General features: G+C 46.2%; 1 protein-coding gene across 24 annotated transcripts in view; it reads left to right on the top strand.

The window, feature by feature from the left end:
* Positions 1-16,853, top strand: part of ADGRL3 (adhesion G protein-coupled receptor L3) — a 439,175-nt gene that overhangs the window by 342,676 nt on the left and 79,646 nt on the right. For 15 of the 24 annotated variants that reach the window (XM_068941083.1, XM_068941084.1, XM_068941059.1 and 12 more), the window contains 2 exons: positions 644-829; positions 4,631-4,669. In XM_068941083.1, the coding sequence (XP_068797184.1) occupies positions 644-829; positions 4,631-4,669 (225 nt within the window). The remainder of the gene's footprint in view (positions 1-643; positions 830-4,630; positions 4,670-16,853) is intronic. The other 9 variants (XM_068941073.1, XM_068941074.1, XM_068941070.1 and 6 more) reach the window with 1 other exon arrangement.

The following is a 16,853-nucleotide window of genomic DNA, read 5'->3' as shown; positions in this document are numbered from 1 at the left end:
ATGTAAGTTATCATTGCCCTAATGGGAAAAACAACACATTATCGGCTTTATTTATCTTATCTATGCCATCATATGTTTTAATCCTCTGAAGATGAGCCTATGACTATCTTCACTTAGGTTTCATTAAATCAGATGGGCTGTTGCTGTCAAATTGATGGAAGCAAGTTATTCATTTATAACTCAGCTAATTGATTTACTGAGAGGTGGAAGCTCTGCCTGCTATCTTTCCCTATAATCTCGCTTTTATAATAAGCACCAGAAGTTGAGGGACCACGAGAAATACCGGATTTCTAACTATTGGAAATTTCGTATGAAGAACCCAGCAGAGTTGGTCATTTAGCCTGGCGGAGAAGCAGTAGCTTAATTTATATGCAGTCCTCTAGCATTTCTCCTTACGCCTGGACTATTCCCCTCGGATATGCTTTCCAGATGACAGTGCGATGTATAATGAAAAAAGATCAGCAACTTGAAATAGTGTTTCCGCAGCAGGCGGTTTCATTTTTTTCGAGTGGCATAGATAACGGCACCAGGACGCTGGAGCTTTGCTTTGCCAGAGGGTTTCCTCGCTTACGCCTGTGGGCTTGGAGAGCAACGGCGTACTGACAGCCAGGGACGATGTTTTTCTCTGTTGTCCCAATTGCAGATGAGGTCGGGGGAGATGGCCGCCAACATTGCCAGGGAGCTTGCAGAGCACACGAAAAACCACTTGTACGCCGGGGACATCACCTACTCGGTGTCTGCCATGGTCCAGCTGGTGAACCTGCTCGACGTGCAGCTCCGCAACCTGACGCCCGGCGGGAAAGACAGCGCGGCACGCAGCTTAAATAAGGTAAGGGCGAAGGGTCTTGGGAAGACGTAGGCTGAAGCGGGGGGGAGTTGGCTCTCTCTGGAGAGGTGTAGACACCTCTGGCTGAACGAGAGGCGTTTTAGGGCTGTGATTCTTACTCGGTAGGCGAGACTGCCCGGCAGTTTTTCATTTGCAAGGTGTTTTATTCTGCCAAGAAAGGCCACGGTTGTAAACGCCAAGCGTACTGGTGGTGCTGGGAAATGCAGGCCCCTTGATGGGGAGATGGATGAACTGCAGGCGCTTCGTCCTGGTCTCGTACTTCAGTATGAGAATCGTTCGGGTGATGCCACAGCAATTAATTTGGATTCATGCCTGCGTGACTGAGGCCAGGAGTTTGTCCAGTGCTGAATCCATCTGTGACATGACATATAACGTAAGCCAGGCAATCGGAATATTGAAAAGCCCCCAAGAGGCAGAGGGAGATTGGAATTTTGATTTTTTTAATCTCGTACCACCATTACGAGATGCTGGAAGTGAAGGTATGGAAGTGAACCAATAAAAACAGACAGGAACGTTGATTTACACTTGAGATGCATTCACTGGTGGCGCATCGGATGCCAGTACCTTTACATTTAAGGTACTTGAGGTGGCCTTTTTAATGATTAGGTGTGACTCAGCCCAGAAGCACCTTTTTGTATGACGACAGTGTGGTTTCTGTGCCCTCTGGATGAGAAGAGCTATTAGTCCTGTTGTCATTTCCAGAGTTAAGTGGAGTTATTACACGTTCGCTAGAAGTTGTGGAGGAAATAGCAGCTGTGGAGTTCATAAGAATGCACTGAAAGTTGAGGGTTTCCTTGGACCAAGGCCCTCCGTTATCCCTGAATCTCGTGTAAACACGTGGATTGCAGCTTATATGGGATGCTGGTGGAGAATTGCACGGGCATGGTCCTCGGAGCAAAGCATGGCCGAGCCCTGTGGCTACAAGCACGCGGTGATAGTGGCCACCTAGTTCAAATAAGGTCCCAGATTTTGTCCTCTGCTGTGTAGCTGGCTCTGACGGCCCTGGCATCCCGGTAAGTGAGTACAGCGCCTGGTCCCAAGGTTACACAGGGAATAAATTATCCCAGCTAAGCCTTCTGGAAAGAAGTATTTTTCAGAGAAGTAATATTGTCGTTTTTGTTGTAAGTTATTATTGTAGATTTATTCTGCTTTAAAAGTAAAGGGCTTCTGGATTGTTTAATATTACAGCCGCATGGGAATTGAAGTCCTGCATATCCTGTGCTTTGCATGTGCTGAGAATTGGGTTGTCCCGATGCTTTTAATTAGTGCTGCTTCCAGCTATTTTTTTTAACCATGTGGGTAATAATTGTATTAACTGTTACATCAGCATAACATTGTTTGTTATAATCATACCACGGTTCTCCGTTACGAAACGATGGCGATATCTGACGACATCGGGTAAAACGGGCGGTTAATGTCACGTACTAACCGGTTTCATGATTTTAGTCCGCTTGCTCTTGCGAATACTCCCTAGGCACACCCAAGGTGGTGTCACTTCCGCTTTGCAAGCCCACATTTTTCCTCCCTTTTATTATTTCCCGCCCCCCCCCCACCCCCACCTGCTGGGATTTCTCCCGTTCACAGGAAACCTGGTTGCGCAGCTGGGAGCGACGGCGGGGAGGGCAAGGCTGGCGCGGGCAGAGCGACGCCGGCTCCGCTGTCGCTCCTCCGGTCCCCCCCTCCCCGCCTCGCATGCAGGTTTCCCCCCCGACCGCCACCAGGTTCGCACGAAGAGCTTCATACAAATCAATTCTCCGCATTAAAATTCTGGACCGCGTGGAGTCCTGCAAAACAGCGATGCGAGTCAGTGATCCAAGTGACGGGCTCAGTAATTTACTTGCTCTCATTCCCCACTTAATTCTTTAGAAGAGCAACTGCTCTGTGTTCATTTAAGAATGCATGAATTCAGCTTGGAAGTAGGATTGGGCAAACAAAAGGCAGCGGAGTTACGGCTCCATTTTCCCCTTCACTGATCAAGAGCATTTCCAGAAAGAAAAGAAAAAAAAAAAAAGAAAAGAAAAAAAAAGTCATTTGCAAAGAGTTTTGTTTGGTGCTGCTTAGTCAAAAAGAAGAAATAAAGTAAGCACTAGCCATTAAATATTCTTTTAATCATTAAAGGAAATGTGCTGGGGATTCGCCTTAATGCTCCATCTGAAAGTAGTCACCTGTGCTGTTTTGTGGGGGTTTTTTTTCTTTTCTTGCAAGCTCGTGTACAATGAATTGAAACACACTGTCATAATCAGAATTTTTAAAAGCCATCATCTTTCAGCAGCCACTTTGCTGTCACTAAAAGCTTTATGCTTTCCACTGGGTCCGGCTTAATTAAGGTAGTAATTGTTCCTTAGCAGACTGGTGAGACCACCGAGTGGCTATCTTGGTAATTTTCAGCAAGGCTTTCTCTGATCTCCATTTGCTTCTGTAAAGTCTTCATACTGGCCCAGTTTACCTGGAGGATCATTTCTACTGTTGCAAACTGATGAACTGGAAATTGAAATTAGGCATTGTGTTATATCTGGGTGCGTTATGCTTGTTTCAGCTCCTCAGGACTCCCGGGGACAAATGTGGCCCTCAATTGTATTAAGGGGGTATAATGGGATCGCATTGCTGCGAGTTGAGAGCACAAGTTACCCCAAATCTCCCTGGTGCGTAATTCCAACCAGGGCGCATCAGCAAAAATAAAACCAGCCAAAGCCGTGGCTCTGGGCGGCCTGATTTTGCGATGTTTCATTGCACCGGCATGGGGGGGGGGGTCTCATTTCTAGCTCACTCCTGCAGACAGCTCGGAAAGTCCCACTGCAGTAAATAAATGTCTGCTTGAATTTCATGACGCTCCCAAGCACAGTTATCAGGCACGTGGCATGCAAATGCATAGCCAAGCACATTCTTAACTGTGGCTCCTATTAAAGTGGTGGGATCCTTTGTGGAGCGGTCATTCAGTCTATAAAACATTTCAGCCCCGTAATTGCAGAATCACAGAGGGGCTGAGGTTGGAAGGCACCTTTGGAGATCATCCAGTCCAACCCCCCTGTTCAAGCAGGCTCACCTAGAGCACGTTGTCCAGGATTGTGTCCGCACGGCTTTTGAATATCTCCAAGGACGGAGACTCCACAACCTCTCTGGTCAGCCTGCTCCTTGCAAAGGAAAGCACAACTCACTGTGAGAGAGGGCTGGAAAACAGCCCTGAAGAGCAGTGAGACCGCAGCGCTAGGGGCTCGGGCTTGAGGCAGCGACCTGAGTGGGTATATTCAGGATATATAGTCAGATCTGTTCGTGCAGATGGGTCCGTCCTGCGGTCCTGGCTGCTGCATCACGCTCGCTGGAACTGGTCCCGCTAGTCCAAGGCCAGTGTGGTGCTGCCGTGCCATCAGCACCGCCAGATCGCTGAGCCCACGCTCCCCTGATGGAGGTGAGGATCAGCCCCATCCTTTCCAGCCTCCTTTGGCATGGAAATGCCAGGGGTGATTTCAGAGCTGTGAGGAAAGCATAGCCTCTTGAGTACTTCCACTTGATTTCCGTGTCTCCTGCCATCTAACAGCTGCTCTTGCAAAGTTGCCAGTCTGCGCTTTACTGAGAAAGGACTAACCTGTGTTTCTGCAGCCGGTCCTTCCAGCCTTCCACTGCTGCCTAACGCGCATGCTTCCTTCGCTTTGTTTTGTTTCTAGGAGCTGTTTAAAAGAGAAATGAGGTTTTTGCATAGGCGTTTTCTTCAATTTTTTTTTCCTTGTTCTGTCACTAACTTGTTTTTTCTATTCTGTCCTTAATCCGCTGTCTTTATGGACTCAGCTTCAGAAAAGGGAGCGCTCTTGCAGGGCCTATGTCCAGGTACTTCTTGCGTTTTTAATGCCTGTCAAGTTGTTTGATTGAATGACTGTGAAGTGGGTCTTGTCTCTGTGCATCTGGTTATTATCGTCTTTGCGGCGGCAAGTTCTAAAGTTAAGGTTACAGGATAATGGGATAATTTCATTATTCATCACCATCACCACCACCACCACCTGCCCAGTCACTCACAGACCTGAGGAAAATTCAGGGCGAAAACTCTGAATCAGAAAATGGGAAAAACTGAAGGAGAGATGTGACAAGATCCATTCAGCCACTGGAATAAGCAAGGCAGCGTGGACGCGTGCAATTAAAGAACACAAAACGCCTATTCGCAATGTCATTGCGAGGAATAATTGCTACATTTTCCTTGGTTTTTCCTTCTTTTCCTCTTACTCTTGAAAATTTAGAAACAATTCAGCATTGCACCACTTGGCATGAGGAAGGAGGCAGAATCATAATGAAATGCAGCGTGTCCTCGCAGAAGGATGTAGGAAGGAGGAGTGTGCTGCACGCTAAATTTAGATTGAAGAACATAACTTTCCATAAAGTTCACCCAGCTGCGACCTGCATTTTGCAGGCTTACGTCACGTTTTATGCGAACAAGATGGTCCCAGGGTTTGTCGTCTCTTCAAGAGTGGGGCCTTCGATTGCGATTGTGTTTATCCTGTCACCTTGCCTTATAGCACTTGCTCCAGCCACTTTTATATAAAGTTATTTGTGCATTACAGGTGAGTTAACGTTGCCTTAAGAAGTGTGAACGTTTTAACTCCTAATTTCTATGCCTTTAGTTTTACCAACTTTGATGTGCTTGCGAATGATTGGTCGTTATTTATAAGTGTGTAACACACAAAGGTGTAGTTGTGAAACCCGCGTTTCTGGAGGGGGCTATGAGTGTGCTCTGAAGTTTTCTGCAGAGCACGCCTTCCCACAGCCTGCAAGAACTTTATTTGGTGAGCGCCTACTTCGTTCAGCATGTGGGATCAGATGGCTTAGATTTGGGGGCATTAAACATAAAACTGTTCTCCTCCTTGCTGGTAGCCTCTTTGCCTTCCCTTTTGTTATGGTCATGAGAGAAAGCCATCTCTCATCTTCTATACACATTCATTGATCAAGATGAATTATGGAGTTGTTATCCTTCACTGGCACTGACCTCCCTTGAGATCTCGGAGAAGGTAGCTAGCATTTTAAGGAAAGTTGACACCGAGTGCTCGCTCCCAGGCTAGCTATATGGCTTCTGATGGCACTGGGGACCTGGTGTGGCCGGTTGCCCACGGGGTGGACAGTCCATCAGGGGCGGGGGACAGGAGTTCAGGTGGCCTTCCTCTCTCAACATGATGGTTACTCCGGTTGGGAGATCCGTGCTTCTTCAGACGGACCTACCTGACCCATAGTGGTCCTTTCCCTAGCAGCGTAGGTGTACCCTACAAACTGTAGATGCACCCTCCTCGTATTTTTGTCTTCTTTCAAGCAGTAGCAAATAGTGGATTAATGTCCCCTACAGAAAGCTTGAAATTTATAAAATAAGGCCTCAATTCTGCAAAGGCTTAAGCCTTTCCCTAATTTCAAGGGCTCTTTCACTTGGAAAGGCTACTTGCGTGTTTAAGCATTAATCATGCCCCTACCTCTTTAGCAGACAAAAGCTGATGAAAGCTTATTGCCTGAGTTGTTTTGTATAAATATTGGCAAAGCTGGTAAAAGAGGACAGTCCTGCAGTAGAGGAGTTGGAGAATGAATTGGGTGACCTAAGTGAACCTTTCTGGTATTATATGGAGGTAAAATAACGTATCTAGGCATATTTCAGACAGTCTGTGTCCGTTTGGAAGGTCATGTAACTGAAGTCATCAAAAGATCTTGGGGGGAAGAGTGCCAGTAATAGCAATTAAAGGTGACTGCGGATATTCCTGTTACAGACCACTTACCCTTTACCACGCAGTGAAGTATTTAGGCTGGCTGAACCAATTTAGCAGAACTCTTGCAACAGATCTTAACTGGTGAAATCCCAGACTCCATGAAGTTCATGGGAGATGGGAAGTCCCTGGGAAATAGGCCACTGAGGGCAGAGAAAGCGAGTTTCCTCAGCCTTGCTGACGTGATGAGCTTGGGCTGATCGCGTCATTATGGCAATGATCCGTAGCTGAATTCAGCACGCACAGCTGGAAGGGTAGCTTCAGTCCTGTCCTTCCTAAGCGAAGGCAAACCCTGTACAGATGTTATGTGAAAGATGCCCAGCAACTGTAAAAATCAAAGATGCGATTGAAAAAAGGAGGATTTGGGGGAAGGGGAGGGTGCTTGGGAAGATAATAATTGCTGATACCAGTTTCAGTGGTTTCCGTGGGCTGACAAACATAGGCAGCCATGAGAGAGCCCCTGTGACAACGGAGATATAAAGTCCTCTTGAGCACAAACTAAATGAATAAAATAGTGAGTGAAACTGAACTGGAAATGTTGCAATTTATTCCAGTATGAGACTATGGAAATGCAGTAGCAGATTATCATCTTATCTCTCTGTGTAATTTCATAATTAAAACAAATATTGATTTAATTTGTCTGTAAAATGTCATAACATTTGTTGAGTTAAAAGCTCAGGGATTTTATTTACTGGAGACAGAGGTTATGGGTGTCCCTCCTTTAGTTGTGAATGTAGTAAATTATCTTTTTTTCCTCTCTAAACCAAAAACAACCAATGGGTGACGTGATAAATGCATATTAATATAATAATGACTGGACAGCTGCCTGGGGATTTATAAACTGCAGTGATATTTGAGAAACCACCACACCGGTTTTAATTCATAACAGTCAGAATGAACTAGGCAGGCCTAGCTGGCCAGGGAAACTTATTTTATACGGCTCACAAGTTGCTGGACGACAGTTTCCTCTGCGGAGAGAACGAGACGATGACAGCCTCATTTGTCGAATATGACTCGGTTGGGTCGCATTATCGTTTTTGTGCACGTGAGGTGTCCCGGCTTTTTAGCGAACCGCGGTAGCCTCCACTGAGCGTCATTCGTTTCCCCTGATCTCCCCGTCCAGCTGTTATTTGAGAGGATGCAGCCGTATCTAGAGCCCAGATCTCAAACTCCGAGGTGGTGGGTACCCCCAGGGTACGCAGGGGCACGCTTCAGCTCCTCTGAGGGTTAACCCTTTCATGGAGCGCGCCGCCCAAGTGAGCTGGCCTGGGTCGCTCAAAGACAACCTGACTCATCCCATGAGGTGGGTGTCTAAGATGGACAGAGGGAACCGCCTTGGAAAGGTGCTCGTCTGCCTCGGAGGACGAGGGAGAGCCCACACCAGATGCCTGACTGCTTAGCGGCGAAAGGTAGCCGAAACGGTTCCTGCTGGGGCTGCGTTTTCCTCTCGTTCGCCTGCCCACCTTCCGGTAAGGCGCTGTTCCTGGACGTATGGGCAGCTGGTTGCGAAGTCTGGGGTCAAATCCTTGCTTTGCTCGCGTGTTGTGGGCTGGAGCGCTGGGGCATCACGAGGCTGATGTCTTCCCCTGCGGTGTCGGCCGGAGGGCCCTCCCCACGGGAAGTTGCGTTCTGCGCTTGGGGTGCGGGTCCTGGAAGGCAAAAACTTCTCAGGGAGGTCCCATTCTTATTTGTTGTTGTTGTTCGTAAAGCCAGTCTCGATTGCTTCAGAGCTGGAGGACAGTAAATGCAATAGCTGAACCGAATGACTGTTTTGTTGCGGGCCGGAGGAGGAAGCAGCAGTCTGTGGCCTTCGCAGCATTTTCCCGGGTCTCCAACGGCGTTTGCTGCTGGGCTTCCCACGTTTCTGGGCTTTTCTGTGCGGTAAATGGGGGAGATCATGGAGGTGTCGCTCGTCCCATGAAGATCACAAGAGCTTTGCAGGTAACGTCGGAGCCACCGATGAGACCTGTCCTGAGCTCCTGGCAGCTTCCAGGCGGCAAAGACTGCTGGTAGTTGCAGCCTAGAGTTGTCCTGATTCTCCTGGAAGTTATCCGAAAGCTTCATGCTTACGGCGTGGGCTGTCTGAGTTGTTAAACTAAGCAAAAGAGAGAGGCTTGCCTCAGAGGAGTCAAGGCATTAAGTTCAGAGCTGACTAAGAGACTTTTTTTTGTTCTTTGCAGACCCTCGTAGGTCCTAGCAGCTAGACGGTGTATCTGGGACAGCCAGGAATACCTGAGGGTGCTTAATTCTGTCCGTCCCGCTTGCTTGCTTGCCCTGCTGGTCCCAACTCGGGTGAGGCCTCAAAGACAGAAACTTGCAGCCAGCACAGAGACAGAGCGCAAAGTGAATTATGCCGCGTTTTGCTTGTGTTCGTGCAGTGCCTGTGACAAGAAAGACTCTAACCTCCGTTTATACAGAAAGGGGCAAATTAATGAGGGTTTTCGAGTTCCTTGTTTGGTCACTTAATTGGCTGTATGACAAAGAGCTCTGTGGTGCGTGTCAAACAACTTTCAGAGTCCTCTAATGGTTTGTGCGTTGCTTGACTCCTGATGCTGTTCTGTGCAGCCTGTCAGGCTAGGTATCGTTGTTAAAGTGGCTGGAATAAATTGGCTAGCAGTGTGCGTACAATGTAGTATATTAACTATAGCTACAGGGAGTACTTTTAGCCGCTTTCTTCAAGAGATCTAGATGTTTGCCTATAAGCATCAAAGTGCCCCAAACTTTCATTTAATATAATTAAAAGGACATCTGAAAGAAGTGTGACTCGCAGCGGGGTTTTTGCGGTTTGGTAGCCCTTTGTTAAAACTCTGTGAACTTAATATATTTCACAGCGTGCGAGACCTGCGCTTGATTTGTGTCAGTAAGGGGAAAAAATATAAATCCCCACCCTGCGCGTTTCTGCTGCAGTGAGCCTATTGTGAGGGGAGAGGAGGATCAAACAATCAGCCTTGGGTTTGTCCCCAGCATCAAAAACTCTGCGCATGAATATTAATATATATTATGATGTGTTCCTCCGCCCAGAACTAAGCTACGCCTGTGGTAAGAGTCCCACACGTAACGTAACAAAACTGGAAAAACCATAGCATTTTCTGCGCTATCGCGGGCTGCCTTTCTGCCTCTGCCTGAGCCAGCCCTTAAATCTGGTGGCCCAGGGAGACATCTCCGTATAGATTGCTGTAGGGGCCAATGGGAAGCGTCCCTTTGATGTGGGCAGTAGGAAGAGCGGAGAGGTCTCATGGACTCCCTAGGAGTTCCCTTGAAGGCTGTGGATATTCTCGCAGAGGCGCTTGTTGTTTGCAAGCCATTTCCCTTTCTTTCTACAGCTTTGCTCGCTTCCCCTGTGTAATTATTCTAGCTGTTGCTTGTATAGTCTCAAATCCCAAACAGCAGGACGGCAAATAGAGATGATTCATAAATGCAGTTCTGAGTTTATTCTGCGGGGAGGATCTCATTAGATGAAAAAGATCGTATGTTATTTCCTTCTTCCCAATCAATTCCTTTTATTTCAGTCCTACAGATGCCTTCTGACCTTAAAATATTCTTCCTCATATACTAAGCAAAGCAAAACCATAACCTGTAATTTGTAACCTTCTTTCATTTCTCAGATCTCCTATTTTTTTGTGTGCTCCCGTTGGGAGATTATTGGTAGTTCAAGGCCAAGATTGCAAGCCTTGCATGCCTGGTGCAAGATCATTAATTCCGTAGTTAAGCATTTCGTAGATGGCCTAATTTGAATAAAGGTCAGTGCCTTTGTTCTGGTTGCAGTGCATTCTGAGCGTCGCTGAAAGCCGGGCCATTTCTGCACTGGTACCGTTCCCATGCCCACAGCGGGCACATTTGCTGCAGCATTTGAAAGAGCAGGTTACCTGGACTTTCTGGAGACCTTGTGCCCCGAATCCATTGTATACTTTTAGAAAGTCCTTTGCTGGGTCAAGGGAAGATCTCCCTTTGCCTTGGCCATGAGGAATGGTGGGTTTTGGCTCAGTTCACCAAAGCTGAGACCATCAGGCACCAATCACCTGCTCGGGTACTCGCTGTAGGCTGGCAGTTTTGGATCACTTTTGAAGCTCAAAGCAGGAGACTAGTGAGAGACATTTGAATAATGATTTATTTATTTTTAACCACGCATTGCCTTTCAACTAAATTCAATCTAAATGTGTGCTGGCCCGTTTCAGTGAATATTACAATTGTTTTGTGATGACCTCATTGCTTTGGAAAAAGCTTTAGAGACTGTCTGGGCTTCCCGGTGAGAAATTGTCTCCAGTGAGCTGACTTATGTTTTGACCACAGGCTCCTTTTCATTTGTATTTTAAAGAGAAAACTATAAGAAAAAAAGTAGTGTGAGGGTGGAGAGCTACAGAGATAGGTTTGAAGGCAGTTCCCAGCCAAGAAACAGAACGTAATGACATCAGCTAAAGCAATAACGTGCTCATCCATTTTTGATCTGAAGTCCCATGTAGCAGATGACTGTTCCAGTTTGAGCTGTGATCCCTGTGTATGGGGTGCAGTTTCCTGTACATTTTCCACCCAAAAAAGGTCAGTCATGTCCTGAGCTGGTCCCTTTCCACACAGTAACCTTGCCAGGATGGGCTCTCCTGGCTTGCCTGCATCCATGCGTCCATCCTGAGCCCCGTATCTGAAGCGTCCATTTGGGCTGCACCAAGTTCGTTCGGAGCTGATGGGAGTTTCTCTTGTAATGGTACTTTTTATGGCCAGAGGCAACAGTAGCACAACTTCCAGCCGAACTTGCCATCAGTGAAATTGATTGTGTCTTTAACTCAATTAGTTTGGAGGCTTGCGAATAAAGATAGCTTAAGAAAAGGGTTTGTTTTAGCACCGAGTGTTTCATATGAATACAGAGAAAAATCAGTCCTTGAGCAAGGAAGCAGGCAGACTTTTTTATATGTATATATGTGTATGTGTATGTATGCATGTATGTATGTTTGTATGTAAATGTATATATCACTGCTTTTTGATAGGAAAGAGAATAATGTTGCAATTCTTGAACCATAGCCACACTTCAGTGTAAGCCCCTCTGTAGGGTTTTTCATTTTCATTGCCCACTGTGGACCTGACAGGACTTTTGTGCTTTTTTTCTCCACTGGTTTGCCGTAAAACCTCAAGCTGCTGTTAACAAGTGTGCTAATAATGTTTTTGCATGCTTTGAATAATGATGATGATGATGCACTTGTTTGGGAGCAGCACCCGGAGGCCTCGGGCAGGATCAGAGCCTCAGAGCACCAAGCCGGTCTAAGGCTCCATGGTTGCCCTCTACGGTCTTAGCGTCATGGTTCATGCCAAGGGGGAGCAAATCTTTCTTGATGTGGCTGCGCCAGCAAACATCTTTTGTATAGGGCAGCTGTACAAGCACTGCTCACTTCACACGCTGGCCAGGATTTCGATATGCCCATGCAAAGCTCGGCTTTGTTGACGTAGCTTCCTCGACGCTAATTTGTGACGGTGCACTGTGTCAAATATTCCTGTTAGATCAAGGAATACGAGTGTTAGCAGTATGAGGTAGGGTTTTAAAAGTCATAAAACGCATATATTTTAATTACAGATGTTGTAACAAGAGTGGTATTTTAGTGTCCTGCCCTGCTGTCCTCATTCACCCGGAACTGCTAGAGAAGCTAAGGACGTAGGTTCCACGCAAAGTAACGCGTGCAACGTGTTCAGCCCCACCTTAAGGAGCCGCTCCTTAGCCAAGAAGGGCAAACTGAAAGTCTGAAAATAACTCGACCAGTAGGGCCTGCTGGCATTCACGTGGTGTGAACCGAGATTTTCTCACACACCCTTGAAAATGTCCTCCCGCTGTCAGTTCTCAGGGCTTTTTTGTTCTTCCCCCAGCTGTCTGCTCGAGGAGAGGCCGGCAAACAATACAAGTTTAGAGAGTGCCCGACTCCAGGAGGCTTGCTGATTTTCAGGGGTTAGGGCTGCTGTCTGTAAGCACTGGGACGCGACACAATCTGTTCCCAAGCTCTGCAGCGAGCGCCTTGCGATGAATAGGTCTAACAGCTCTTAGTGGTCTCTAGCGTCGATTCCCAATTAAAGGCAGATTTTTGCATTACAAAACGCAGCTTTTGTCAAAGTGCCTTGGGTGTTGGTACAGCAATAGATAAAGAGATGGATGGGGTATCAGTGGATATATACACGCTCCTGGGTTTAAACTTTGTGTCGCTTAGCCAGACACTCTCACTCTAGAGGAGAAGAAGATAAAAATAAATGAACAAGCAAAATCTAGTTTTACAGAATGAAGCAGCTGTCACAAAGGAAATCAATGGGATATGTAGGATCAGTCTTTTAGTAATGTATAATTACTGTAAGACTCCTAATTAGTTGCCTTTTGACAATACATATTTTAGTACCAATTTGTAAGTGTCTGAAAAGGAAGTTTTACATTTTGTTTCTGTTTTGTAACCTCAGGACAAAATCAAGAAACCATGAGCATCAGCCCTGATTTGGGAAAGTTCTTCCTCCGCACGTTATTAGCATTTATTTGTTTATATTGAATTACACTCTGTGATGCTATATAACTGCATAATGAAGAGGATCACCATGAAGGGATTTATCTTCCAGGCTTGGCATGTTCTTGCTCTTCTCTTGGTTTCCAATTACAGCTTCCACTGGAGACAGCCTATTAGGCTCTGTGGACCTTTCATCTGACCCAGCTGGTACTTTAGCTTCTCTAAGAGCAAACGTGGGCTTGAGTTTTAGGGGGTTTGGCTTCACTTGTATAGGTACCCTGATTTTGTCGTCAGCACGGAGCTACACCTGCCCGTCTCTGGGGGTAAGACGGCAGATGGAAAGTCATCTCTCTTGGCTTCTCTGGTTCACCCATGCTTCAAGGCTGCAAAAAAAAAAAGCAAGCTATGACTCGTGAAAGCTTTCCCTAGATGTCATTTGAGTTACTGGTGTCCTCCCTGGGCGTACGCATAGTTGTGCTGTTCATTCTTTAAGCCACAGCAATCGTGGCATTGCCTTGGGGCCGTGCTGCGGGTGATGTTGAGGCATATTGGAGCAGCCGATCAGATGGAAAGAAATGACGGAAGCTCCACATGTTTTTACTTTGCACAAGGCTCACAGGAGCTCTTTGGCTCCCTAGCAAATTGTTCGCCTGGTTGAGTTGCATTTGGAAGAGGGATCAGGCAAGGGAAGAGAAGAAAAGCTGTGCTGTGAGACAGAGGCGAGAGTCTCTCAGTGCTTGGGATAGGGATCTTCCTTACAGTTTGCTTCATCAGGCCGCAAAGTAATTGGAGCAGGTGCCAAAGCCATCTCAACCGTGATGGCTCAGCTTAAATGCAAAGACAGAGGCTGGTCCTTGTCCTGCATGCCTGCCTTCCCGCAGTTCGAGCTCTCCTACCCAACTTTTCCCGATTGGGATCTCCCTCTCCAGAGACACTGTTGCTTTAACAGATGTTTTGTTTCATTTAAACACCTACATCAGCTCCTGTCCAAAATGCAAACATTTCATTAGCACCTCATCTCCTTGGCTTCAGCCTGCGGCACTCAGCCGTAATGAAGTGCAGCACTCAGAAATATAATGCGAGGGACGCTTGATTAATGCATGGAGGCAGGTGAGGGGAATGACCCTCTGGGAAAAGCAATGGGCTAAATTCATCTCTGAGGTAATGCCAGCGAAGACAGTCATACCGGCTTTGCTCAGATCTGTGCTAAGGATCTGACCCAGAGCCCTTGGAAATCTTTCTGTGGGATTTGCATCAGACCCCAATTCCAAAGCGACGTGAAGTGGCTGGTTTCAGGTTAGCCACTTCAAGAGGATGCTGGCCACAGCAGTGCCTATTTCGTCAGGAATACACATGCAGCAGGAGATGGCACGTAAGGCCTAACTGATGTTCTTTCTCAAGCTTTGCGTGCTCACATGGGCGTACACACTTTGTTAAAAATAAAATAAAATACGCATTAGATAAAATCATTTTTCTGGGGAAAAATCTTTGCAGCAGATGTTTTACCGTAACACAAATAATAGTTCAGCATCTGTTTCACATTTAGACAAATAGGCCTTACCTTTCCATCAGAAGCCAGGAGCTAGACCTGCTGCAAAGACTAACTCCTTCCACCGTTACAATATTGAGAAAGGTATCCAGGATATTGTTTTAGCAAAGACCCTATTAGTAGCTGAGCTAAATGAAAGTAATGCAAATTGTGTTCTACACTGTGTTCTGCCTTGAAAGAGGAGGAAAAAAAATCCTCATTTTCTACTTTCCATGAATATGAGATCTTTTTAAGAAACGCTGTGCATAGGACCAGCATACTGACATAGTCATGCTTTGCGATCCCTGGGCAAGAATAAGACTTCCTTTCCAGTCTATAAAGAGACAAACCACTGAAGCAAACTACAGAAATGCATTAAGGGCTACAGAGATTGGCCTTTAAGGTTTTACAGTGCTGAAGAAACATACCTAAATGCTATGGATTTTAAATATTTCTTTTTCACAGTTAAAGTTAACCCGTTTATTTTAGGTGCACGTGCCAAGTGTGCTAAGATGATTTCCTTTAACTGTTTAGGAAAATGAGTTTAATGATCAGTTTAAGCAATTGATTTATGGTTAATAACTTCCAATTAGCAGCAAGTGAGAAAGGGATTGCAGCTCAGGGCTGTAAAGGCTTGACAGCAAGAAGATTTTTGCTGCCGGATTACCACCAAAAAATGGCTCACAAACCACAGCAAACCTGGTCCCATGGAAGTCGGTAGGTGTTTTGCCACTGATGTCAGTGCTATGTTAACCGAGTGCTGGCAGTAGCACTAAAGGATGGTCCTTGAACATTTTCAGCATTTCAGTTTGCTGCAGTGGTTGAAGCAATGGCTACTCCGTATTATAGGAAACCAAGCCATGAGGCTCAGGAGAAATGTTGCCTATGATCAAGAGATCAGGGAAGTAGCTGCCAGGGAGGGAGAAGATCTGCTTAAGGTAAAGGGGAGGTTTGGCACAGGAACAAATGAATTAATTGGCGATGAATAAATTTAGGTTGGAGAGTGGGCGCTTTTTACTGTAGAAGGAGCCTGAATCTGGCTCGCCTTCCAATAGGGAAGAGGTAGTATGAAAAACCTTCCAACCTTGAGGGCTTTGGGGATAAAAAGTCTCTGGCACACGAAAAGGATTTGCACTCTGATTGCGTACAAGAGCAGGGAGCTGTGATCAATGGACAGGAAGGTCTGATGGTTGCCTGTACTCCTGCGTGTGTGTCTGGACCTGCTTGGTGTCAGTACAGCATTGCTCTAGGAAAAGAGAACCTCTCAGATGTTCGTTCCCTACCCATGACGAGGGATAGATGACACTGAAGTGTACTGTGATTCCTCAGATGATGCTAATGCTCCATAGTATCATCTCAATGAAATGTCTTTCTGGAATTAAAAAAACAAGGCTCCTCCTCACTGCCAGGTCAAGCTCTCTTTCCTTCTCCTTGGACTTCACTGTAATTGAAACCTCTTGAAGGTCACCTGGATATAGCAATAAACAAAATCTGGACTGATGTGATTATATTTTCCCGCTTGTGTATGAGCATGATCGGTGACTGCATATCCAGGACACCTTCCAGTCTGCTGGTCATGTATTGTCTTTGTAACATGCCTCCTGCAGGGCTTTGCTAGCAAATAGGCTATGCCTTAGCTTCTTTTTAAATGTTGTCTTGTACTGCTGGGTTTAGGAGCACAGTGAGGAGTAAATACAAAGTATTTCCATGACAGTGAGCCGTGGTGTATCCTCTAGTCTTGCAAAATGTCGACATGCCGTGGAACTGTCTTTGCCACGCAGAAATGAGGCGAGAGGATTTATGCGCTTTCAGCACATGGAAAATTATTAAGAATGGCAATTTCATCCCAAATGGGAAAGTTGGCTTCTGCAGTCAGTGTTAATTGGCAGTGGAGGTGTTTCTTTGTGAGCTAAATACAGCTATGGAAACACTAACCAGCAGAAGAAAGCACTGTCAAAGCATCCTTTTTTCCTCTGCACAATCAGTTTTACCAACCAGTATACATGATTTCATCAAAAAATAGTAGCTTCAAGCAGCTGAGCCAGCTGTGGTTAGTAACTAAGCAGGGATTTGGGGGTTGAACAAAACCTTCAGGTTGGGTAGGCTCAAGTGCTGAAATTTAGAAATCATGAGACTGGTGCAATTTCGTGCGTTCCTGATGCGCATCCAGATTAACCTGCAGGAAGTTCTCCGTGGGAGAGCTCTATGTCCATGGCAACCTGGGGCACAAGGTGCCCTGCGGGAGGCATTGAAGTTGTTGCCTTCCTGACAGGAGCAATTTGAAGTGT

The sequence above is a fragment of the Struthio camelus genome, chromosome 4 (assembly GCF_040807025.1).
Source record: "Struthio camelus isolate bStrCam1 chromosome 4, bStrCam1.hap1, whole genome shotgun sequence".
In the NCBI taxonomy this organism is placed as follows: Eukaryota; Metazoa; Chordata; class Aves; order Struthioniformes; family Struthionidae; genus Struthio; species Struthio camelus.
This window is presented reverse-complemented; position numbering and strand designations above follow the sequence as displayed.